At 36.0% G+C, this 20000-nt stretch overlaps 2 protein-coding genes across 51 annotated transcripts in view; one reads left to right on the plus strand and one right to left on the minus strand.

Moving 5' to 3' along the window:
• Nucleotides 1-12441, minus strand: part of LOC106882306 (C-Jun-amino-terminal kinase-interacting protein 4) — a 249052-nt gene extending 236611 nt beyond the window's left edge. For all 50 annotated transcript variants that reach the window (XM_089365071.1, XM_089365059.1, XM_089365051.1 and 47 more), the window contains exon 1: nucleotides 10370-12441. In XM_089365071.1, the coding sequence (XP_089221197.1) occupies nucleotides 10370-10669 (300 nt within the window). In that variant the 5' untranslated portion in view covers nucleotides 10670-12441. The remainder of the gene's footprint in view (nucleotides 1-10369) is intronic.
• Nucleotides 12442-12567: 126 nt separating this feature from the next.
• The window catches only part of LOC106882171 (uncharacterized), a 139602-nt gene continuing 132169 nt past the window's right edge, over nucleotides 12568-20000 (plus strand). Inside the window, exon 1 of the mRNA XM_014932757.3 lies at nucleotides 12568-12694. The gene's annotated coding sequence lies outside the window, so the exon portion shown is untranslated. The remainder of the gene's footprint in view (nucleotides 12695-20000) is intronic.

Here is a 20000-nt window from a genome sequence, read left to right on the forward strand (position 1 = left end):
GAGGTAAGCAATGAAGAGAAGCTGTTACTATATTTTACATACATCATCTCAAATATTCGAAGGTACAATTAAAGAAAAATAGAAATGTCAAGAATCTTGAGGAATTTTTACTTGAATAAATTGACACCAGTGCTTTTCTGTTTTTTAGGCCTGGTACTTTTTCTAGCAGTCTCTTTTGCTTAACCACTAAGTTACAGGGATGTAATCACACCAAACCAGTTGTCAAGAGATGGTGGTGAAGAAACAGACACAAGTATATACAATGGGCTTCTTTCAGTTTCCATCTATCAAATCCCAAGATTATAGAAGACACTTGCCCAAGGTACCATGCACAGTGGTAACTGAACCCAGAACCATGTGGTTGGGCAGCAAGCTTCTTACCACACAGCCATGCCTGTGCCAGAGAGATAGGAAGAGATGGGCTAGTTTTAGTTTCTGTCTACTAAATCTACTCACAAGGCTTTAGTTAGCCCAGGGATACAGAAGACACTTGGTGTCTTGGGCAGTCCATAACCCTATTGTCTGTTACCAATACTGCCATAATAACCACATTGAGCCCATTTTAAAAAATGCATTATGTTACAAAAGTCATTGAAATAAAATAAAGGACAAGATTAAGTAGCTTTACAGTATTGAATATACTATGATCAAAAACAGAAAACCAAGTCTAATTCTAGGAAACAACTCAAAAACATTACATGAATTATAAGTTGTAAGTAAAAACTAATAATTGGTTTTGACAATGGAGATTCATTTGTTCAATCAACTGGATCACCTGTTCAGTGAATTAACATGTTTGAGCATTCCACAGACACATGTAACTTTAATTCACAGATAAAATCAGCAGGACAGTGAGCAACAAAGTCATGCCTTTTGAATGGCAGGCACAATGTATCTGATGAGTTTCTGCACAACCTCCACCTAGTTTCAATTACAATGCTTAGACTGACCCAAGATACATGCCTAAGATCCCAGGCAGTGAGCTCAAACCCAGGCTTTCATGATTGAAAAGTAAATTCCATGAACATTTGGTTATGCCAAGTCCATATTATTAGTATAGCTTGTGAAGTTATATAAGCCTTGAAAAATTAAGAAAGTGAGAACATAGAAACAGCTAATATTTAAATGAGAGAGATCTTTGTTGAATCCATTGAAGTTGGTTTTTGCTTTTTTTTTTTTGTTTTTTGTTTTTTTTTTGTTTTTTGATAAAAGAGGAATGTCTAAGATTAAGAGACAAGTGAATAGGGTAAATTAAAATATAAAAGTTTAAAACTTGATCTAAAAGATTGTGTTGTATGAAAGTAAAACAATAATTAGGAAAGTACTGCCAAATTCTTTACACCATGAAATCATTTAGCTCATGATGGAAAGTTAATACAACAGCAGCAGTAAAAATACTTTCATTTACACATTAGTAAACCCAAGCCTGGGATAGAATATATCTACTCAAGATACCAAACAAGACTGGACAAGGAACTACATCATTGTAAATCTAACTGCTTAACCATGCATTTTGAGGGGAGAAGCGAGTAAATTGTCCCAGGAAAAATGGCAAAACTGAGTCTAGAATGTTAATGAATTCAGTGAGGTGGAACAGAAATGGTGTGTTCATGAACAAATATATATCTAATGGATTTAACACCAGGAGAGCAAAGTGGATATGTCTTGTTAAACATGTAATGTTAGAGAAAAAAAAAAGACCAACTGAGTATCCAGATATACTGAGAGAAGTATGAAGTAGATAAGAATACTGCACAGACAAAACATTTAAAAGTTCTTTAGCAGTAGATCAACTAAAATTGAGGAATGGGCCTATAATGAAAGGTATCTCATAGTGACCATCCTCATATTTTATTCAGAATTAATAAATCTAAGTTCATTACCTAATGTATCTTTTTTAAAGACGGGAGGATGAGGTTTGAGAAAGATTTGGCTGCAATTTCTTACAGGCTACATGGCCACAAAGAGATTCCCTTGACTCAAAATGTACAGGAAGTTGTTTAGCCCCTATCCAACTCCAGTCATCTATCAACCTGACATGATCAATGACACATCCAACCATGACCATCCTGTCCTTTTAGGTGCATGAAATTCAGGACAGCATTATCCATACCTTTGTTAAGATAGTGAGTGGTGTAATTTGAGGAAGATCTTGGTTCTATTTCTAGCAAGTATAACAGCTCCCTGAAGAAATATGCTGTAAGTAGGTTTGTAAAGTCAAAGGCAAAAGTAGCAGAAATAAATGGAGAAAGAACTGGACAGATGTGATTAAATTTAAGAACAATGCATCTGAAAAGATGAATGCTGCATGCCAGTTCCATTTAATTCATTTTGACTGATATGTGATGATGACAGAGAAAAGAAGAAAATAACCATCTTTGGAAGATATCATTTCTGAACAAAATTTGGACACAGAATATCTACTCCAATTTAGTAGGCGAAATGGTACATTCTCAGGATTAATCGAAAGCATAACAAAAAGGAACTTCTAGAGATACAAGAAAGGGCCCAATGATACACCCACTTTACAACTGATTAGTTAGTTCAAAGGTTCCCAAACTAAGATATCTGATGGGTGTAAGACAGCATTTCAGATAGCACAACAAAAAGGAAAGGTGTATACTTTATGAAAATAACTTTCCAGATTAAAATTAAATATAAAATAACTTTTATTTAGCACATCAAGAACTTTATTATCCCACTTATTAGAAAATTAACTTTTTCATTTTCAAATGTAATATTTACTTCTGTAAGTGGAAGAGATGAAAATTAAACATTTCCTAGCAATGTATGAACATAGAAAATTTGGAAATCACCAAGTATGAGATCAAGCAGCTTACTATAAAGTGGTAATACTTGCACATATTCCTATAATAGTAGCATGAAATTAACATCCATTTTTTCAATCTTTCATAGGTCATTCATGGAGTCAGATTTTCTATGAGTGGATGTTTCCAAGTAAGGTAGTTTTCCTATAGCTAGACAGGTTTCCATGGAAAACTGAGAATGAAGAACACCACTTGTGTGATGGTGATACTCATTTACAATTACCATGAAAGAAAATTAGTCATTGCTTCTGCCAAGCATGACAGCAGATACAATGATTAAACATTTTATGCCTTGAGCTAGGCACTCATCATAAATTGTAATTAGGATTGGCAGCATTACTGAAGATAAAATCAAAACAGAAAAAAATGACAATGATTAAGATAAGAAATTCATGTGGTTTACAATGAAGAAGCTAAGCTCTCAAAGGCATCAACAACATACTAAACAACAGCCAAATCCCCAAATTACACCTTACCCTCTTAAAGAATGATGCACCAGAAAAAATATTATCACCATCATTTATCATCTGTTTTGCATGCTGGCATGGGTTGGACAGTTTGACAAGAACTAACTAGACTGCACCAGGCTTCACTGTTTTGGCATAGTTTTTATAGCAGGGAACTCTTCCTAACACCAACCATCCCAGAGAGTCTTAGATATACCAAAAGACAAGGTGAGCTACTGAAACAGGTGACATTATATACATCATTTTTATTGTTTTAGTTTCTGTTTCTCCAGACAGGTGTGAAGTGGATGAGTCTTGTAGATCAAATACATATATACATAATGCCATATACATCTATACAGAAGTCATAGAAGTATTAAACCATCAAAAAAAAAAAAAAAAAAAAAAAAAGTCCCATGACAATCACTAGCAATCAGCTAACAGCAGTTCATCTCTTTATTACATTTCACTTGAATATAAATTTAAAGTGATTTCAATCTGAGAGTTTACATGCACCCTAAGAAAAAAAAAAACTGGTGAGGCAAGCTGTCTTCACAAAGTTTACATTTGATCTACAAAACTGCCATACAAGAGATTCATATCAATCTTGGGACTGTATCAAGGTAAGAGGATAATTTGGGTTGAGAATATAATGTTCATCACCATATAACTGAAAATACTATTACTGTTTAAAGTTAACAGGGAATATCACCATACTAGGTTTGTTTCAAAGATATCAAAATCTAAATATAATACATTTGTTTTTTATATTTTTCTTCTGGTAGAGCATTATCACATAATAGTGCTAAAACACTTTGACAACACATTCCAATAGCTTCTCTATCCCCAACCAAATACAAGGGATAACAGCTCTGCTACTTTGACAATGAATTTTAGACTTAAATTTGCAACTGGGAAAACAAAATTAGCTGTTAATCTTTGTCTATGTTGTCTTGAAGTACATGACCATCAACAAGTACCTAAAATATTCTGGTTTGGCTTTGACAAATTGAGAAATTTTAAACAGACTGGCACTGGAATAGTGACACAGTGTCATCACTGAAGGCTTACTACTTATTCAGTCACTATTTATTTGTAATAGTAGGCGCCAGGACACATTCCTGCTTTACACTACTGGTAACAAGGAACTGATAAGAGAGTGAATAAAATGAAAACTAGAATTATCAAATAACCAAGAATTTAAGATTTTTTAAGACGATTTCCCAACTTTTTTGTAACTATTTCCAATGAACAGACTGCCTATGTTTTTCAGTTAATTTAGAATATAATCAAGATTGGTGGTGGGAGTTTATATATATTACAGTGGTATTGACTATGCAATATCTCATCATGAATTTTACAAAGATTTATTAAATATGGCAGCCTTAAGCAAATTGTTATTTAAACAGTAATGATTACAAAACTTAAAATTTCCATAATCACTCACAGGAGACATCCACAACCAAAAATAGAACATTTTGCTTAATGCTCTTCCTACATATCAATCATTTAGCAGAAGCAATTTGATTGAATTGACATTCTAAAAAAACAAGGCATAATGACTGGAATTAACTAACTGGATTACTGACAATATGGTTGAGTAAAAGACTAAATAAAGATATGTAATACTGCTGGCTAGCACACAACAGGTGCCACACCCACTTTACATTCGAGTGGTTAACAGCAGGAAATATATACATTTGCTCCAACAGAACCAATTCTACCTAAGCTAGCATGGTTGGAATGGATGCAAAACATTTAATAAAAAAAAATGGATGTAATATAAATAACTGATTATCTACAGATTTGCTGGGATATATGATGGAATGTGTTGTTCAAAATTCTAAATGTTACCTTCTAAGTAAACTCAACATCAGTCTTAACTACAAATATACATTAACTTCAACAATCTTATGTGTGAGAGAACAAGATAAAATAGTAATTAATTGATCTTAAGTCAGTAATAAAAGGCATGATTAAAAAAAACTAATCAGAATTATTACTAAAATATATTTTGAAATTACAAAGTATATTCCATTTATACTTTAAACTGGCCATATCCAGCCAAAATATTCTATCCATTTTATGTTCAAACTGGCCAGATGTGGTATCTCACACCAACCCTAGAATATCATTGTAAAAATTAAGCTACCTCATCAAAATCTGAAAGCTATAAAATAATGCACGATTAATTCAAAACAAATGAATAATAAGCTCTACAATTGACAGAATATGAATGTTAAAAGGTGAAAGTGATTTGTTAGAACAAGCACAAAGCCAGACAATAAGAGGGAGGATCCGTCAATTATATTGAACCCTGACCTTGACTGTTACTTAACCAACCTCAGACAGATGAAACAAAAGTGAACAAAATAAGATTTTAACTATAACAAATAATACATGTGTTGGTGCCACATAAAAAAGCAACCAGTTCACACATTAAAGTGGTTGGTATTAGGAAGGACATCCAGCTGAAGAAACCATGCCAAAGCAGACAGTGGAGCTTGGCACAGTCTTTTGGCTTGCCTTCTCCTGTCAAACCATCCAGCCCATGCCAAAATGGAAATCAGATGTTAAATGGTGATGGTTGTTCTGTAGTATTCAACCATCTAACACTATGTTCTTCAGACAGTGTGTCAACACTGCCAGACATGAAGTCTGCAAGAAGATAAATTTTGATAACAACTGCATTAAATGGATACCAGTTGTAAAAGGTACACTATTTTATCAATGCAGAGATGACTGACAATATTGGATAGTAGAATTTGAACTCGGAATGTAAATAAGCATAACAATACTGCAAAGCACACAAATTCTATCAGCAACAATATTAACAAGCCTATCCTTATCAATAAAGGTATGGTGGGAAAAAAATACGCTCCTGAAATGAGTGAGACTGATAAACACAGAGTGAGTGTGTATGCATACATGTGTATATACATGTGTGGATGTATGTACACATGCATACATATGTATATACATTGTTTACAAACACACAAACAGTACGTGTATAAACACAAAAACATTAGTATGTTTGTGTATATGTAAAAACATAAAAATTAGTATGTGTGTGTATATGCATGCATTCATACAAATTCAACTCAATTACTACTTATAAAGGTATTTAGATTTCATAATGAAGACCAAAGATTTTCTTTTTTTTCCACCTGCTAGTGTCATCTAAATAAGCTTTAGTTTCCTGCTTCCAAGCAAGCAAAGCAAAGAAAATGACAAAAACGTGGAAGCACAGGTTTATAACAAGAATTCAAGGATGTTGAAAATTGCCTACAGCCAGCTTAAGTGGGGGGAAATCTGGGTTAGTTAGATAAACATCTTAAAAATTCCCGACCGACCGACAGACAGCACATTTCAGAACAAATGGTTCACATCCGTGACGTGGTGACAGTGATGGATGGGAGTGGTAGTAACAGTAGTGTTGGTAGTGGCATAGCATGATACGTTATACTAACAGCCACAAGAGTGTGGAATATTTTTATAGTAGAAATGCTGGCAGTTTTTAAAATGGCTAGTGATTGAAGATCGTTATTTTATATTCAAGTAAGCTTTAGTGATAATGTTTGAGTAATTAATACGAACAGCGAGTTGGGAAGAAGAATTATGAAAACGTTCTAGGCTAAAATACCGTTAGAAATGTAAGATGGCATCGAGAATTGTCTAAGAGTTACAAACAACAACCCTATTGTTTTGCACCCACGTCAGCCCTAAATCAAATGACCTACATATCAGAGATTCCAGCCACGACCATCCAATCATTTGGGACAGTTTATCTCCGACTAAATTATATAATATATCCGTTATATAATAATAAAAAAAAAAAGAACGATAGAGCGTGGCTTGAGATTTGGCTTTTATTTCTAGCAATGATGATGGTATTTAGGAACGAGACAGGTGTTATATCTCTTTCTGAGTTTTTATACCACCCTGAAATTCTGTCGGGGTTTAAAACTGCCATCGCGACTGCCCAAAACCCGATATCATTAGTAATATGCTAGAGTAAAGGAAATGAAAATAAGCAATAAGTAATATTGTGGCACGCGTTACCTTTTCTAATGGAGTTTTATATTTCATTTTAACAGTTTTTACGAATATAAACCAAATCTTGTTTTTAATGCCTTATGAGGTAAATAAATGCCTAAATATTACTTTTAGCTACAATTTTTAAGGGGTTTCTATACAATAAGGAGTGGAATACACAAAAAGTGGCTCTTAAAGAGAATGAAGTGTGGTTAAGTTAATTTTAATAATTTCTATTTGACAGAACAATTCATTGTTTTGTGGCCATGCAATAGTTTCATTGTTTCTTTCAAAAGAGACAATAAAGAAGCAATGTCTCTAGTGATGCCAATATGGCATTTAGTTTCGTTCCTAATTATTCCTATTTCAAAAACCACTGGAGCCCAGTACGCCATGCATTCTACCACTGTTGCAGTACCGGTAATATATTGCGGTCGCTAAGTACTTATCATACACGGAAATCTATTCAATAGACTGATCCCCCACTATTATTGTTATACCAGTAACATATTGTGATATTGAAGTACCAGGAATATACGAGTATTCAATTGACATTACACTATTGTTGTTATATTACAGTAGCTAAATACCAATAGACTGATTTCACCATTGTTATACCTGTCATATACTGCAGTAGCTAAATAGCAGTAATACACGGAAATCTATTCAATTGACCGCAGTATCCTCACCTTCAAAACGTTGACTATCATTAAAAAAAAAATCAATAAAGATTTCTAACTTAGAGACAAGAGTAAATGCTGCAAGAAAAGATGAGTGGAATGAACCTCGGCGTTTTACTGGTACTCGAGGAAAGGTTGGCAGTAAAAGTGATGTACTTAGATGACTTGTTCTACTAGTTTCTCTGAGTTCTAATTCTGCTAGAATTAATTTTATATTTCATTTACTGTCAATATAAATATGTATCAGCAATACTATGCTGTTAACTGAGGCGATTTACTCCTCTCACAGTCATATTAACATTCTGACCGGGAAGGAGTAGAGGTTATTTTTGCATCGTATGAGCTTCCAGCTATACGCATCATTTTACATTAATTCGTTGTCCAGAATGCAGCACAAGCAAGCGAACTTAAAGACACAGTCTTCGGTAGGGCGACAGTGCTTCTAAAAGAAAAATGCTGAGATTTAATTCAACCAGCCATACGCCCTTTCCAACAAAAAGAAAAAGATAAGGAAAATTGGCCTTTTGCTTAGTCGAAAGGAATGGATATTTTTTACAGTCACGAAACTACAGATTAAAGGAAACTGTTTTGACAAAGAACTGAATCCGAGTTGGCTGAAAATTAGATAGTTTCCTGTTGACTGTTTTATACGTCGAATTACGGCCGAAGTTTTCCTCTGCTCCTTCACACGTGAGCGTGCTCGCGAGTATGTTTGACGTATTTAATAAGTTAAACACACCAACATAGAAACTATCCACGTAGTTACAGCTTAATTTCTATTAAATATGTGGAAGGATAAAAAATCTACTGTACACTTTTCCTTTTTTTTTTTACGAGGCAGATGGACAGATGTCAGTCTAGTCTTGCAGCTAAAGCTGTTGTAAAAATATTTAAGAGTCATCTTTTGACTAAAACGAAATAAAGAACACTCACAAGCTTAAGAAAAAGAAAAATTCGACCCAACCAAACCACGATATACGTGTCAAAATGCTCAAGATTTCATTACAATAACCTTTACATTACCCTGAGGTGGGGAGTATGTGTGTGTTTTATATATATATATATATATATATATATATATATATATATATATATAATATAGCTGACACAAAAATTTAATCCCTTATTTCCAAAATATTTGTTCAAATAAATAAGTGGAGGGCACGACAATTAAATACAATTGTCCTGTTGACACAGACCTTAAACATGTTGTATATGACAAAATTAAAAGAATTTAATATTCACATCTTATTCGAGACAAGGCCTAAACTAAGGTTGTTTAATTTTTTAAACAAATTGTATTAGACATGGTTTTTGTTAGTGGCAACTAAACAAATTATCAGTGTCATTAGGCAGCTAGCTTTGACATGGTCATAAAGAATAGATGATGTTCAGCAGCAGGGATGTCTAAAATTCGTAATTAAATACAAGTGTGTGTGTTCTGGTTATTTAAGTATGCGTGCATATGTATTTTGGTGTAAAAATGTATGAAAATGTGCAAAGAAGGTCCGCAGTTAACTATGCATTGATTACAAGTGCCACCGCGGGAGGTTTTAAGTAGGAATAAATTATATCAAACAGAAAGACAATAACGCATATAATGACATTTATTTTCTCTCTCGCCAATAAAAAAATACATTTATGCAAAACATACAATACATATATTATATACACAATATATTACATATGTATTGTGTTTTTATATATATATATATATATATATATATATATGGGAAGGTACGGTCGGCTGAATTGGCATGAATATATTACTGGTAGTTGATCAATCCAGGAAGGATGAACTGATGTAAGTCGACATAGTCGACAAAACATAGAAAACATCCTATACAGATTATATATTTCTATTTCTTTTAACTCGGCCACTTGGTATTTAGAAAATTGCAAACGAAGGGTTATGTCTTTTCCAAGGGAATATTAATTTGAAGTGATTACAGCAAGAAAGAATAGAATACGCGTTCTGTTACCGATTCACCGAAGACACGACATTAGCAACGAATGCAAGCACCTGACACATCAATAATTTCTTAGAGGCACAAAGACAGATTTGGCAGGCGTAGTGGTGGGGAGTACAAGATTGGTATTTTTTTTTTATAGACCCTTGGAAGGCAAAACTAACTTCACAGGGATCTGAACTTGGAGAAAAAGAGAATACTGCAAGACATTTTACTCGATGCACAAAGGAATAGGCAAAAGCTACACATTTAAAGAGGAAAAGACCCAAGTGGAATTCGAACTCAGAACGTAAAGGGCCGTATCTAAATGCCTCGAGGCATATAGTCCGGCACTCTAACGATTCTGCCAGTTATAATATAATAATAATTTCTGACATAATCATAATAATTACAACACTGAAGATACGTACCTGTTCCGCAGCCTTGCGTAGCTGTTTTTCCCTTTCATATTGTGTTAAGAGCTGTTCATTATCATCTCGCAACAGTTCTAACTCGACCTCTATTTGTTGCTTGTCTGAGAATGCATTATCTAAACTCTCCAGAATGCCAACCACCAACGGCATCAGTTCTTTGACAACGTCCTCGTCATATTTTTTGATCATCCGTTCGAACTCCTTGTAGACGCTAGCTGCCAGTGTCTGCACCTTCTCCGACATAACGTGTCCTTCCTCTTGGGTTCCATACACAGTCTCCCCCATATCTGGATCCATAGTTGTTTTCTTACGCTATATTTTAGTTCTTCTTGGTATTTTTGTTGGTTCGTTTGTATTCAAAAAAGAATTGTTTTTCCACTCCACTATTCCTCGTTTCTTTGGTTTAAAATATGTTCTGTGTTTTTGAAAAAGTCCTGATTAATTAAATAATATATTTATCACCTTTAATTTTTATTCTCTTAATGGGCTTGAATAAGAGATAGTCCTTAGATTTCCCTCTTTTTTTCTGTCCCTTGGTCATGAGGAGAGGTTTTTTTTTTAAATTTTCTTTTTAAGAAATAAAAAAAAACACTCGCCAAAGGATTAAACTACACGTAGAGAGAAATTAATATGTATGTATGTTACAATTACAAATAATAATTTAGCTACCCACCCATAGAAAGTAACCAGCAAGTGTTGCTGGCAAAGCGAGACTACTGTACTTTCTCGTCAGTTCAGCTTGTCACTGAGAGAACCACTTAACGGTATATACGTAACACACACATACACATATTTATATCCTTCCATGTGTGTGTGTGTATATATATGTATATATATTTATTTATTATATATGTATGTGTTCAGGTATTATGTCTTTCCTTAAACCTACGCACATCATATATATACATATATATATATACACACACCTATATATATATATATATATATATACACGTGTGTGGGTGCGTGTAAATACGAAAGTCACAGCCTAAAATTGAGAATGTAAATTAAAAGGATACTGGAATACGGTTAATTGCAACATCAATTTATGTTATCTCCTCTTTCTATTTTATCTTATAACTATTTTCCCCCTTCCGTTCAGAAACAAAAACATGAACGAAGAAAGCGATAGTTAAGAATACAATATAGTTGAACAATATTTGCAAGAATTTACTAATGTAAAGTTAGTGCGTAGGATAATTTATCGAAAACTAGAGAAAATGGTTTGATAAATATAAGACAATTTTAATTCTATGTAAATAATATGAAACTGTTGATATTACAAAACAATAAGAAACAAGTGCTCTTTCTTTAATTTTGCCTCGCTATTCTGCAATTGCTCGCGCGCGGCTTACATATGTCTAATTAATAAGGTAAATAGTATATTATATATGTAACTTTTTACTCGCTTCAGCTCCTAAATATATTATTGAAGACAGCAAATAATTTTTTTTCTTCTTAATGGTGTTTATATGATTACTTTCATCGAGTATATTACATATAGCTTACAATGCTGAAGTTAGTAGTAAGAATAGTATTCAGTATTAAACAAAACTATATATTGTCATAAAGCAAGTATAGTGTCATGTTGTACTCTTATAATATTAACAAAGCGAATACAAACAAAAACATTTAGTTTCGCCAAGGAGTAAAAGAGGTGCCAAATAAGAAACGGTGGAAGCAAATAATTAGAAGTGACAAAACATGAAGTTAACGAGGGGAAATGATTAGAGTAAGTGCAGAAAAGATATCAATGAGAAATTGGTACGCGAAAACTGCTAAACAGCAAATGGGAAGAATATAGAGGCAGCAATCTGTTGGTGTAGTAGATGCGGTTGTTGTTGTTTGAAGTCGAAGAGAGGTATCAATATTTTGGACAGTGGAAATATCTGCTGTTGCTTCTTTTTCAGCGTCAGTGTTGTCGGCAATAGCAATACTACTAGGAGAACGAGGACGAAGACCAGGATAGCCGGGAGCAGAAATGAGGAGGACATCTCCATTCTTTTCTTATACCCAGCCAACCAGCCATGGCATATTGATCTCCATCAAAGTCGCTTCATCATTCATGTGGAGGCGCATGCGCGAGATCTATACAGAAGCCTCAGTGACATTTGTCTACTGCTACTCAATTACATAGACATATATATACAGTATACCGTTCTCTCCCTCTCGCTATATCTATCTATAATATATATGTATGTGTGTGTGTATATACACACACTGTTAACAAATTCAAACGTAACTTAAGTTCCCAGCGAAGTGTCTCACTAAAAGTGGCCTTTATGTTACCTGAAGACCACTCCCAATGAGAAATATGGAATAGTAAGTTTCGTTTGAATTTATAAAATGTGTGTATGTATGTGTATGGGGCAAAAGAAAGGAGGAGCATCGACTTGAAGCCCTGTAATACATGCATATGTAAACCCGTGTCGTGCACTTGTTCTTCATTTTCCCCTCGTCTTAAAAATTACTGCTACCAACTTGTAGAAGTTATTTTAAGCTAAATGAAACATTTTAATATTTCAAATGAAATATTTTCGTTTTGACAACTCTTTATAAACAGCTTAATTGCTCGTAGAAGTACAGATTTGCTCATAAATTGTAAACATTTTCATATTACATTTATATAATTTAAGCAGATCTTCAGTTTTATCGGGAAAACTTTAAAATAGCCAGCTTTTAAACTGACCAGTTTGTTTTTAAATTAAAAATTTTGATATTTCTCACAAACAAATTTTTCCCTTCAATGAGTGTTAATTTCGTTACGAAAAATAAAACGGACATATTTTATTAATTTGCGTGCGTAAAAAGCTTCCTTTTTATTTCCATTTATCTTTATGATCTAAACTTAAACGTGCAAAGAGACATCTGTCAATAAGGGGCACCTCACTACATTGATTGTCGTCTTCACCACTCCTTTTATCTCAATTTGATTGCGCTGTAATTATCCTATGTCTGTTGAACTCTAACGGACACGAGTATGAATTTTAGCTAAGTGGGTGTCAGCATATTTAATGCATGTATCATTAAAAAAAAAAGCTGAAGTAGAATTAAAATATACTGTTAGAAAAAAAAAAAATTTCTCGATGACTAATATTTTTTATAAATATCCCAGCAAATACGGGAGACAACTCTGAGCATGTTTTCAATTTATTAAATATCATAAGCGAAACGAATTCTCCTGGTAACGTAAAGCGAAAACAAACAAATGACTATTCAAACGTGTATAACTGTTGGCTTACATGTTTAGAAACTAAACAACTGTCAAACTATTACAAAGAATCCATCTCTGATGAATTCTAGTTTTGACAATGAATTCGTGAATGTGGGAGAGAGTTGTTTTATATGTTCTTTTCAATGCAGGTTAAGTATCAAGAGTACAATTTTATTTACTTTCTGTTTATACGTACATGTAGCCATCGTTGTGTTTTATATATCTATATAATAGAATTAGACAATTCAATCCAGAGGATGACTTATTGCCACATCTAATCTTATATCTCCCATTTTGTAGATTCCAACATCCTATGATTTGATCATATCCCCACATTTTTTTCCAGTAGTCTTCTGTTATAAATACTTTCAATGTCAGCAAGTGCACTTTTTCACTGAGTAGGTGTGATTAATATATATGTGTGTGTGAGTATATGTATATATTATTGGTAGAACATAAATCTGATAAAGGAACACACTCTAAGTTATAGAGGAGCAGTATATAATATAAATAAATTTATATCATCATCATCATCGTTTAACGTCCGCTTTCCATGCTAGCATGGGTTGGACGATTTGACTGAGGACTGGTGAAACCGGATGGCAACACCAGGCTCCAGTCTGATTTGGCAGAGTTTCTACAGCTGGATGCCCTTCCTAACGCCAACCACTCAGAGAGTGTAGTGGGTGCTTTTACGTGTCACCCGCACGAAAACGGCCACGCTCGAAATGGTGTCTTTTATGTGCCACCCGCACAAGCCAGTCCAGGGGCACTGGCAACGATCTCGCTCGAAAATCCTACAGGAGCCAGTCAGGCGGTACTGGCAACGGCCACGCTCAAAATGGTGCATCTCATGTGCCACCCGCACAAGAACCAGTCCAGGGGCACTGGCAACGATCTTACTTGGCTTGCCGGGTCTTCTCACGCACAGCCCATTTCCAAAGGTCTCGGTCCGTAGTCATCGCCTCGGTGAGGCCCAATGTACGATGGTCTTGCCTCACCACCTCAGCCCAGGTCTTCCTGGGCCTACCTCTTCCACGGGTTCCCTCAACTGTTAGGGTGTGGCACTTTTTCACGCAGCTATCCTCCTCCATTCTCACCACATGTCCATACCAGCGCAATCGTCTCTCTTGCACGCCACAACTGATGCTTCTAATGTTCAGCTTTTCTCTCAAGATACTTACACTCTGACGGGTATTCACATTGACATTACACATCCAACGGAGCATACTGGCTTCATTCCTTGCGAGCTTACGTATGTCCTCAGCAGTTACAGCCCATGTTTCACTGCCATGTAGCATGGTTGTTCGTACGCATGCGTCATACAGTCTGCCTTTTACTCTGAGTGAGAGTCCCTTTGTCGCCAGCAGGGGTAAGAGCTCTCTAAACTTTGCCCAGGCTATTCTTATTCTAGCAGCTACACTTTCAGCGCACCCACCCCCACTACTAACTTGGTCGCCCAGATAGCGGAAGCTATCGACTACCTCTAGTTTTTCACCCTGGAATGAGATAGAAGTTGTTTCCTGTTTGTTTGCAGTCTTTATTGCACCTGAACATCTGCCACAAACAAAAACTAACTTGCTAGTTAACCTGCCTTTGATGTTGCTGCACCTCTTATGTGTCCATAGCTTGCACCGGGTACATCTTATAGAGTTACTACCTACTCCTTTTCTACATACTGAGCAGGGCCATCTACCTGAAGGGGTTTGTGTTTTATCTACCTTCCTACTTATTAGGATTTTGGTTTTAGCTAGGTTGACTCTAAGGCCCTTCAATTCTAGACCTTGCTTCCACACCTGAAACTTCTCCTCTAGTTCTGATAGTGACTCCGCAATTAGGGCAAGGTCATCAGCATAGAGGAGCTCCCAGGGGCAACCTGTCTTGAACTCCTCTGTGATTGCCTGGAGGACTATGGTAAATAATAGGGGGCTGAGGACGGAACCTTGGTGGACCCCTACCTCTACCCGGAATTCATTGCTGTACTCATTTCCAACCCTCACCTTACTGGCAGCATCTCTGTAATATATATATATATATATATATATTCACAGTGATACCTTAACTTTCGAGTGTCCGAACTAACAAGTTTTTCCAAGTTTTTCAAGATAGAGCCATCTCTCAGCCGATTTTTTGCTTTGAGTTGCGAGTTAAACTTCAGGTTACAAGCCAACTTCAGATACCCCACTGTTAGTTGGCATAGCAAACACCACAGTGAACACCGTAACATCTGCCCAACGTCTTGTGTCTCACTCGATAGCTAGACAGACATCCACATTAGCAAGTGTGAAGATCATTAGTAGATTGATAGGTAGACAGACATGTGCGTTAGCAAGTGTGAAGATCGTTAGTGGATCGTTAGCTAGACAGGTGGTAAAATGCTTACTTAGTCATTGCAGGCTACAGAACCATCGGTGTTGTGCTTGCAACTATTTTGCAAAACTTCGTTTCGCCAACCATGTGTCCAAAGAAAGTCAGTATGAAGAACAGTGGTGAGAAGAAGAAGAAACAGATGATGTGCATTGAATTAAAGAAAGAAATTATCGAAAAACATGACCAAGGTGTGTGAAGTTGACATGGCGAAGCAGTACAGGCATAGCACTTCTACGACCTGCACCATACTGAAGCAGAAGGAGTTAATAAAGGCTATAACGCCAACCAAGGATGTTAAAATAATTTCTAAACAGAAGACATCTCTCCTTGAAAACATGGAGAAGCTGCTGATGGTGTGGTTGATAGAGCAGCAGCTTGCAGGAGATACCATAACTGAGGCTATAATCTGCAAGAAGGCATGAGTTATTTATGTTGATTTGCTGCAGCAGACCCCAGGCACTCTTATAGACGAGGTGTCAGGTGAGCCATTTAAAGCTAGTTGGGGCTGGTTCAAGAATTTTAAAAAGAGGACCAGCATTCACCCCCTTATCAGGCATGGGGAGGCAGTGAGTGAGGATTGCCTCAAAGCTTTTGCCGGAATTAGAGCAGCCAAAGGATACATCCCCCAGCAAGCCTTCAGCTGTGACAAGACAGGACTTTTTTGGAAGAAGATACCAAAAAGGACTTATATTATGGTAGAGGAGAAGAGGACACCAGGCCACAAACCCATGAAAGATAAGCTAACCCTCACACTGTGCACCAATGCAAGCAGTGATTGCAAGATTAAGCCACTGCTCGTTTATCGTTCAGAAAACCCCAGAACTATTAAGTCACATAAGATTCTAAAAGAAAAACTGCAGGTTATGTAGAGGGCAAATCCAAGGGAGTGGGTCACCAGATAGTTATCAGTGGACTGGGTGAATTTGGTCTTTGGTCCTAACGTTAAGAAATATCCCCAGGAAAATAACCTACCCCTGCAAGCCCTAAACTCAAAGATGACATCCTCGAAGGGTTCAAGTGTATAAAGGTTCTCTACCTTCCACCCGACACTACCCCTATCCTGCAACCCATGGTCCCACATGAGATTTCTAATTTCAAGAAGCTCTTCACCAAGCACCTGTTCCGCCACTGCTTTGAGGTGACAGAGAGCACAAACCTCACCCTTAGAGAGTTCTGGAAAGATCACTATGCCTCAGAATTATCTATATGGCTTGGCAGGGTGCTACAAAGAGGACCTTGACCTCTGTGTGGAAGAAGCTGTAGCTTGAGGTTGTGTCTGAAACAGACTTTGAAAGACTCAAACCCGAAGTGGCAGTGGTGGAGAACATTGCATTCCTCAGCAAGTTCATGGGTCTGGATGTAGATGAAGGTGATATCAATGAGTTCATCGAGGAACACTCTGAGGAAGTGACAACAGAAGAACTAAAGGAGCTATAGATACAGCAGCATACAGAGATTTTGCAGGAAATAGGTGACACAGAGGAGGTTACCTCTACAAGTGCAATAAAGGAAATGTTGGGAATGTGGGAGAAACTTTCAGATTTTATTCAAAAGAAACACACAGAAAAAGTTACAACTGGGCATGCAATGGCGCTATTTAATGACACTTGCCTAACTCATTCAAGAAACACTCTGAAAGTGAGAATGAAAGAGGTTTTATCAAAAACACCTGCAGATGAAAGTGAGGAAAGCATGGCAAAAAAGCAAAAATCATTGAATAAAATTCAGTTCTCCAGTTCTGCCTTTCTCTTCCACCTCCGTCAGCATCCTCAAGTCATCTGATCTCCAAGGTAAATGCTATACATGATACTTAATAAAACTAGTTTATTGCAGTACATTCCATTGTATTGTTTTTTTTTTATACAATATTTGTTATTTATAAGTACATTTTTCTTATTTAAAACATGTAACAAAACCATAGATTCTTGGGGTGGGACGAGCAACTTATGTTAGGAGATGAGCAGTAAAAGTATGAGAGAAAGGGCCAGAGCAGATCAGGTTTCTTGCTGTAGAGGAGCTACATGAAAATTCAAATTTCAGAGGAGAGGGAGCAAATGATCAAGAGGAGCAAGAAAGCAATGTGTGTGTGGATGTAATGACAGGTGACTGAGACCTCTGATGATTTGTTTTGCATGAAAAGACACATCAGTGACAAGAAAAAAGCACCCGTGCCAGTGACTCATAAAAAGCACCCAGTACACTGTTGGCATTAGGAAGGGCATCCAGCCATAGAAAACAAGCCAAAACAGACAGGGAGCCTGATATAAAGTGACAGAAAGAGTACAATGAAATTTCTGCAAGATGTGGAGTAGCCAACATTTTGGACCAAGTTCTTCCAGGTAAAAATGACAGGAGGGAAATAAAACAATGATAACCATCTTTTACAAGCCTATTCTTAAGAAACTAGTGGCAATTGATGAGGGATACAAGAGAACATTACCTTCATACATAGACAGGAAGTAGGAGGAAGAGAAACTGAGTGGTCTAAAGTGCTCCTAAAAATGATTCTATTTATGCCATTAGTAAGATAGTCTCATGGAATGTGACCAAATGAGGCTTATTTTTCAACATATTACCCTTTGCAGTTCACACACTTCTTCATCAATGTTACTGTTCAAAAAATGGGGCCTAATCACTTTTGATGAGGTATTAAAAGACATGGCTGTCACTGAGCAGAAATCATCATACCAAATTTATTGTGCAGAATATTCTCAACTCTCTCACAGAATATGCTAATAACATTGGCTATTTGATTTATAGTTAATCACCTGCAATCCATTACCATGTGGTGAACACGATCAATGTCTTCCTCAGTGGTGGCAGATGCAGGATGTCCAGGTATTGGGTCACCTTCTCCTCCTAAATTCAGCTGCCCTCTTTTGCACTGTTAATAAAGCTGGAGTGTCATCGCCTAATGTAGCAGCCATATCATTATGAATGTTGATGGGGGATAAACCCTTTTCTTGCAGGTACTTAATAACACCACAATGCCAAATTTTATCCATTTTTCAAGAGAAGTCCTCTACTAGTTACTTTTGAAGTCTTCTTTGAACAGTCAGATGTCAGTTTACCAAGAAATAATGCAGTTATTAATAAGAAGAGTTTTAAATAAATACACGTAAGATTTCACAGCTCTAACATTACTCTTTCATAGTCAGCCTATGAACTTTTCAGCCCAACCTTGTATATCCAGATTATAAATTTACATTTCTATTACTCATAATTGGTACACTTGGTTTTGTGAGTAGATGCCTGAATGACAATCCGGATAAGTTTGGTTTTTCAGAAAAAAAAATTCAACCAATTGGCTTGCACATTATAAATACAATCTGTAAGGGGATCAGAAAAATATGCAAGACTATTTTCAAGTTTAAAATGTGACATTGCTTTTTTTATCAACATTCCAATGAGGAGCTTTGTAACTTTGGTAGAAACCATCTCTTTCTACTGCAGAAGAATTAGAATAATTAAAAACAAACATCTGTATGTACATACATGTATGCATGCATACATACATACACACACACACATACATACATACATAAAGCTGAAGATAAGTTAAAAAGAGAATACCGATGCTGAACTATTGAGAAGTCTGCCATTACTCTATCCAGATTACAAGTTCAGGTTTATACCTACAGTTATTGGAGCCTGTGATATATAACACACTGCCTAAATACCAATCCTGAGAAATTAGACTTCTCAAAACCAGAAAGAAGAAAGCTAATTCTAAGACGTAGACTGGAACTGTAAAAATCTGTAAAACTTTATGAGCATGTCTAGATATTCAACTATATATATGTTGTTGACACTCTATCGCTTACGACGTCAAGGGTTCCAGTTGATCCGATCAACGGAACAGCCTGCTCATGAAATTAATGTGCAAGTGGCTGAGCACTCTACATACACGTGTACCCTTAACGTAGTTCTCGGGGATATTCAGCGTGACACAGTGTGACAAGGCTGACCCTTTGAATTACAGGCACAACAGAAACAGGAAGTAAGAGTGAGAGAAAGTTGTGGTGGAAGAGTACAGCAGGGTTC

The sequence above is a fragment of the Octopus bimaculoides genome, chromosome Z (assembly GCF_046866305.1).
Source record: "Octopus bimaculoides isolate indiv1 chromosome Z, ASM4686630v1, whole genome shotgun sequence".
Lineage (NCBI taxonomy): Eukaryota > Metazoa > Mollusca > Cephalopoda > Octopoda > Octopodidae > Octopus > Octopus bimaculoides.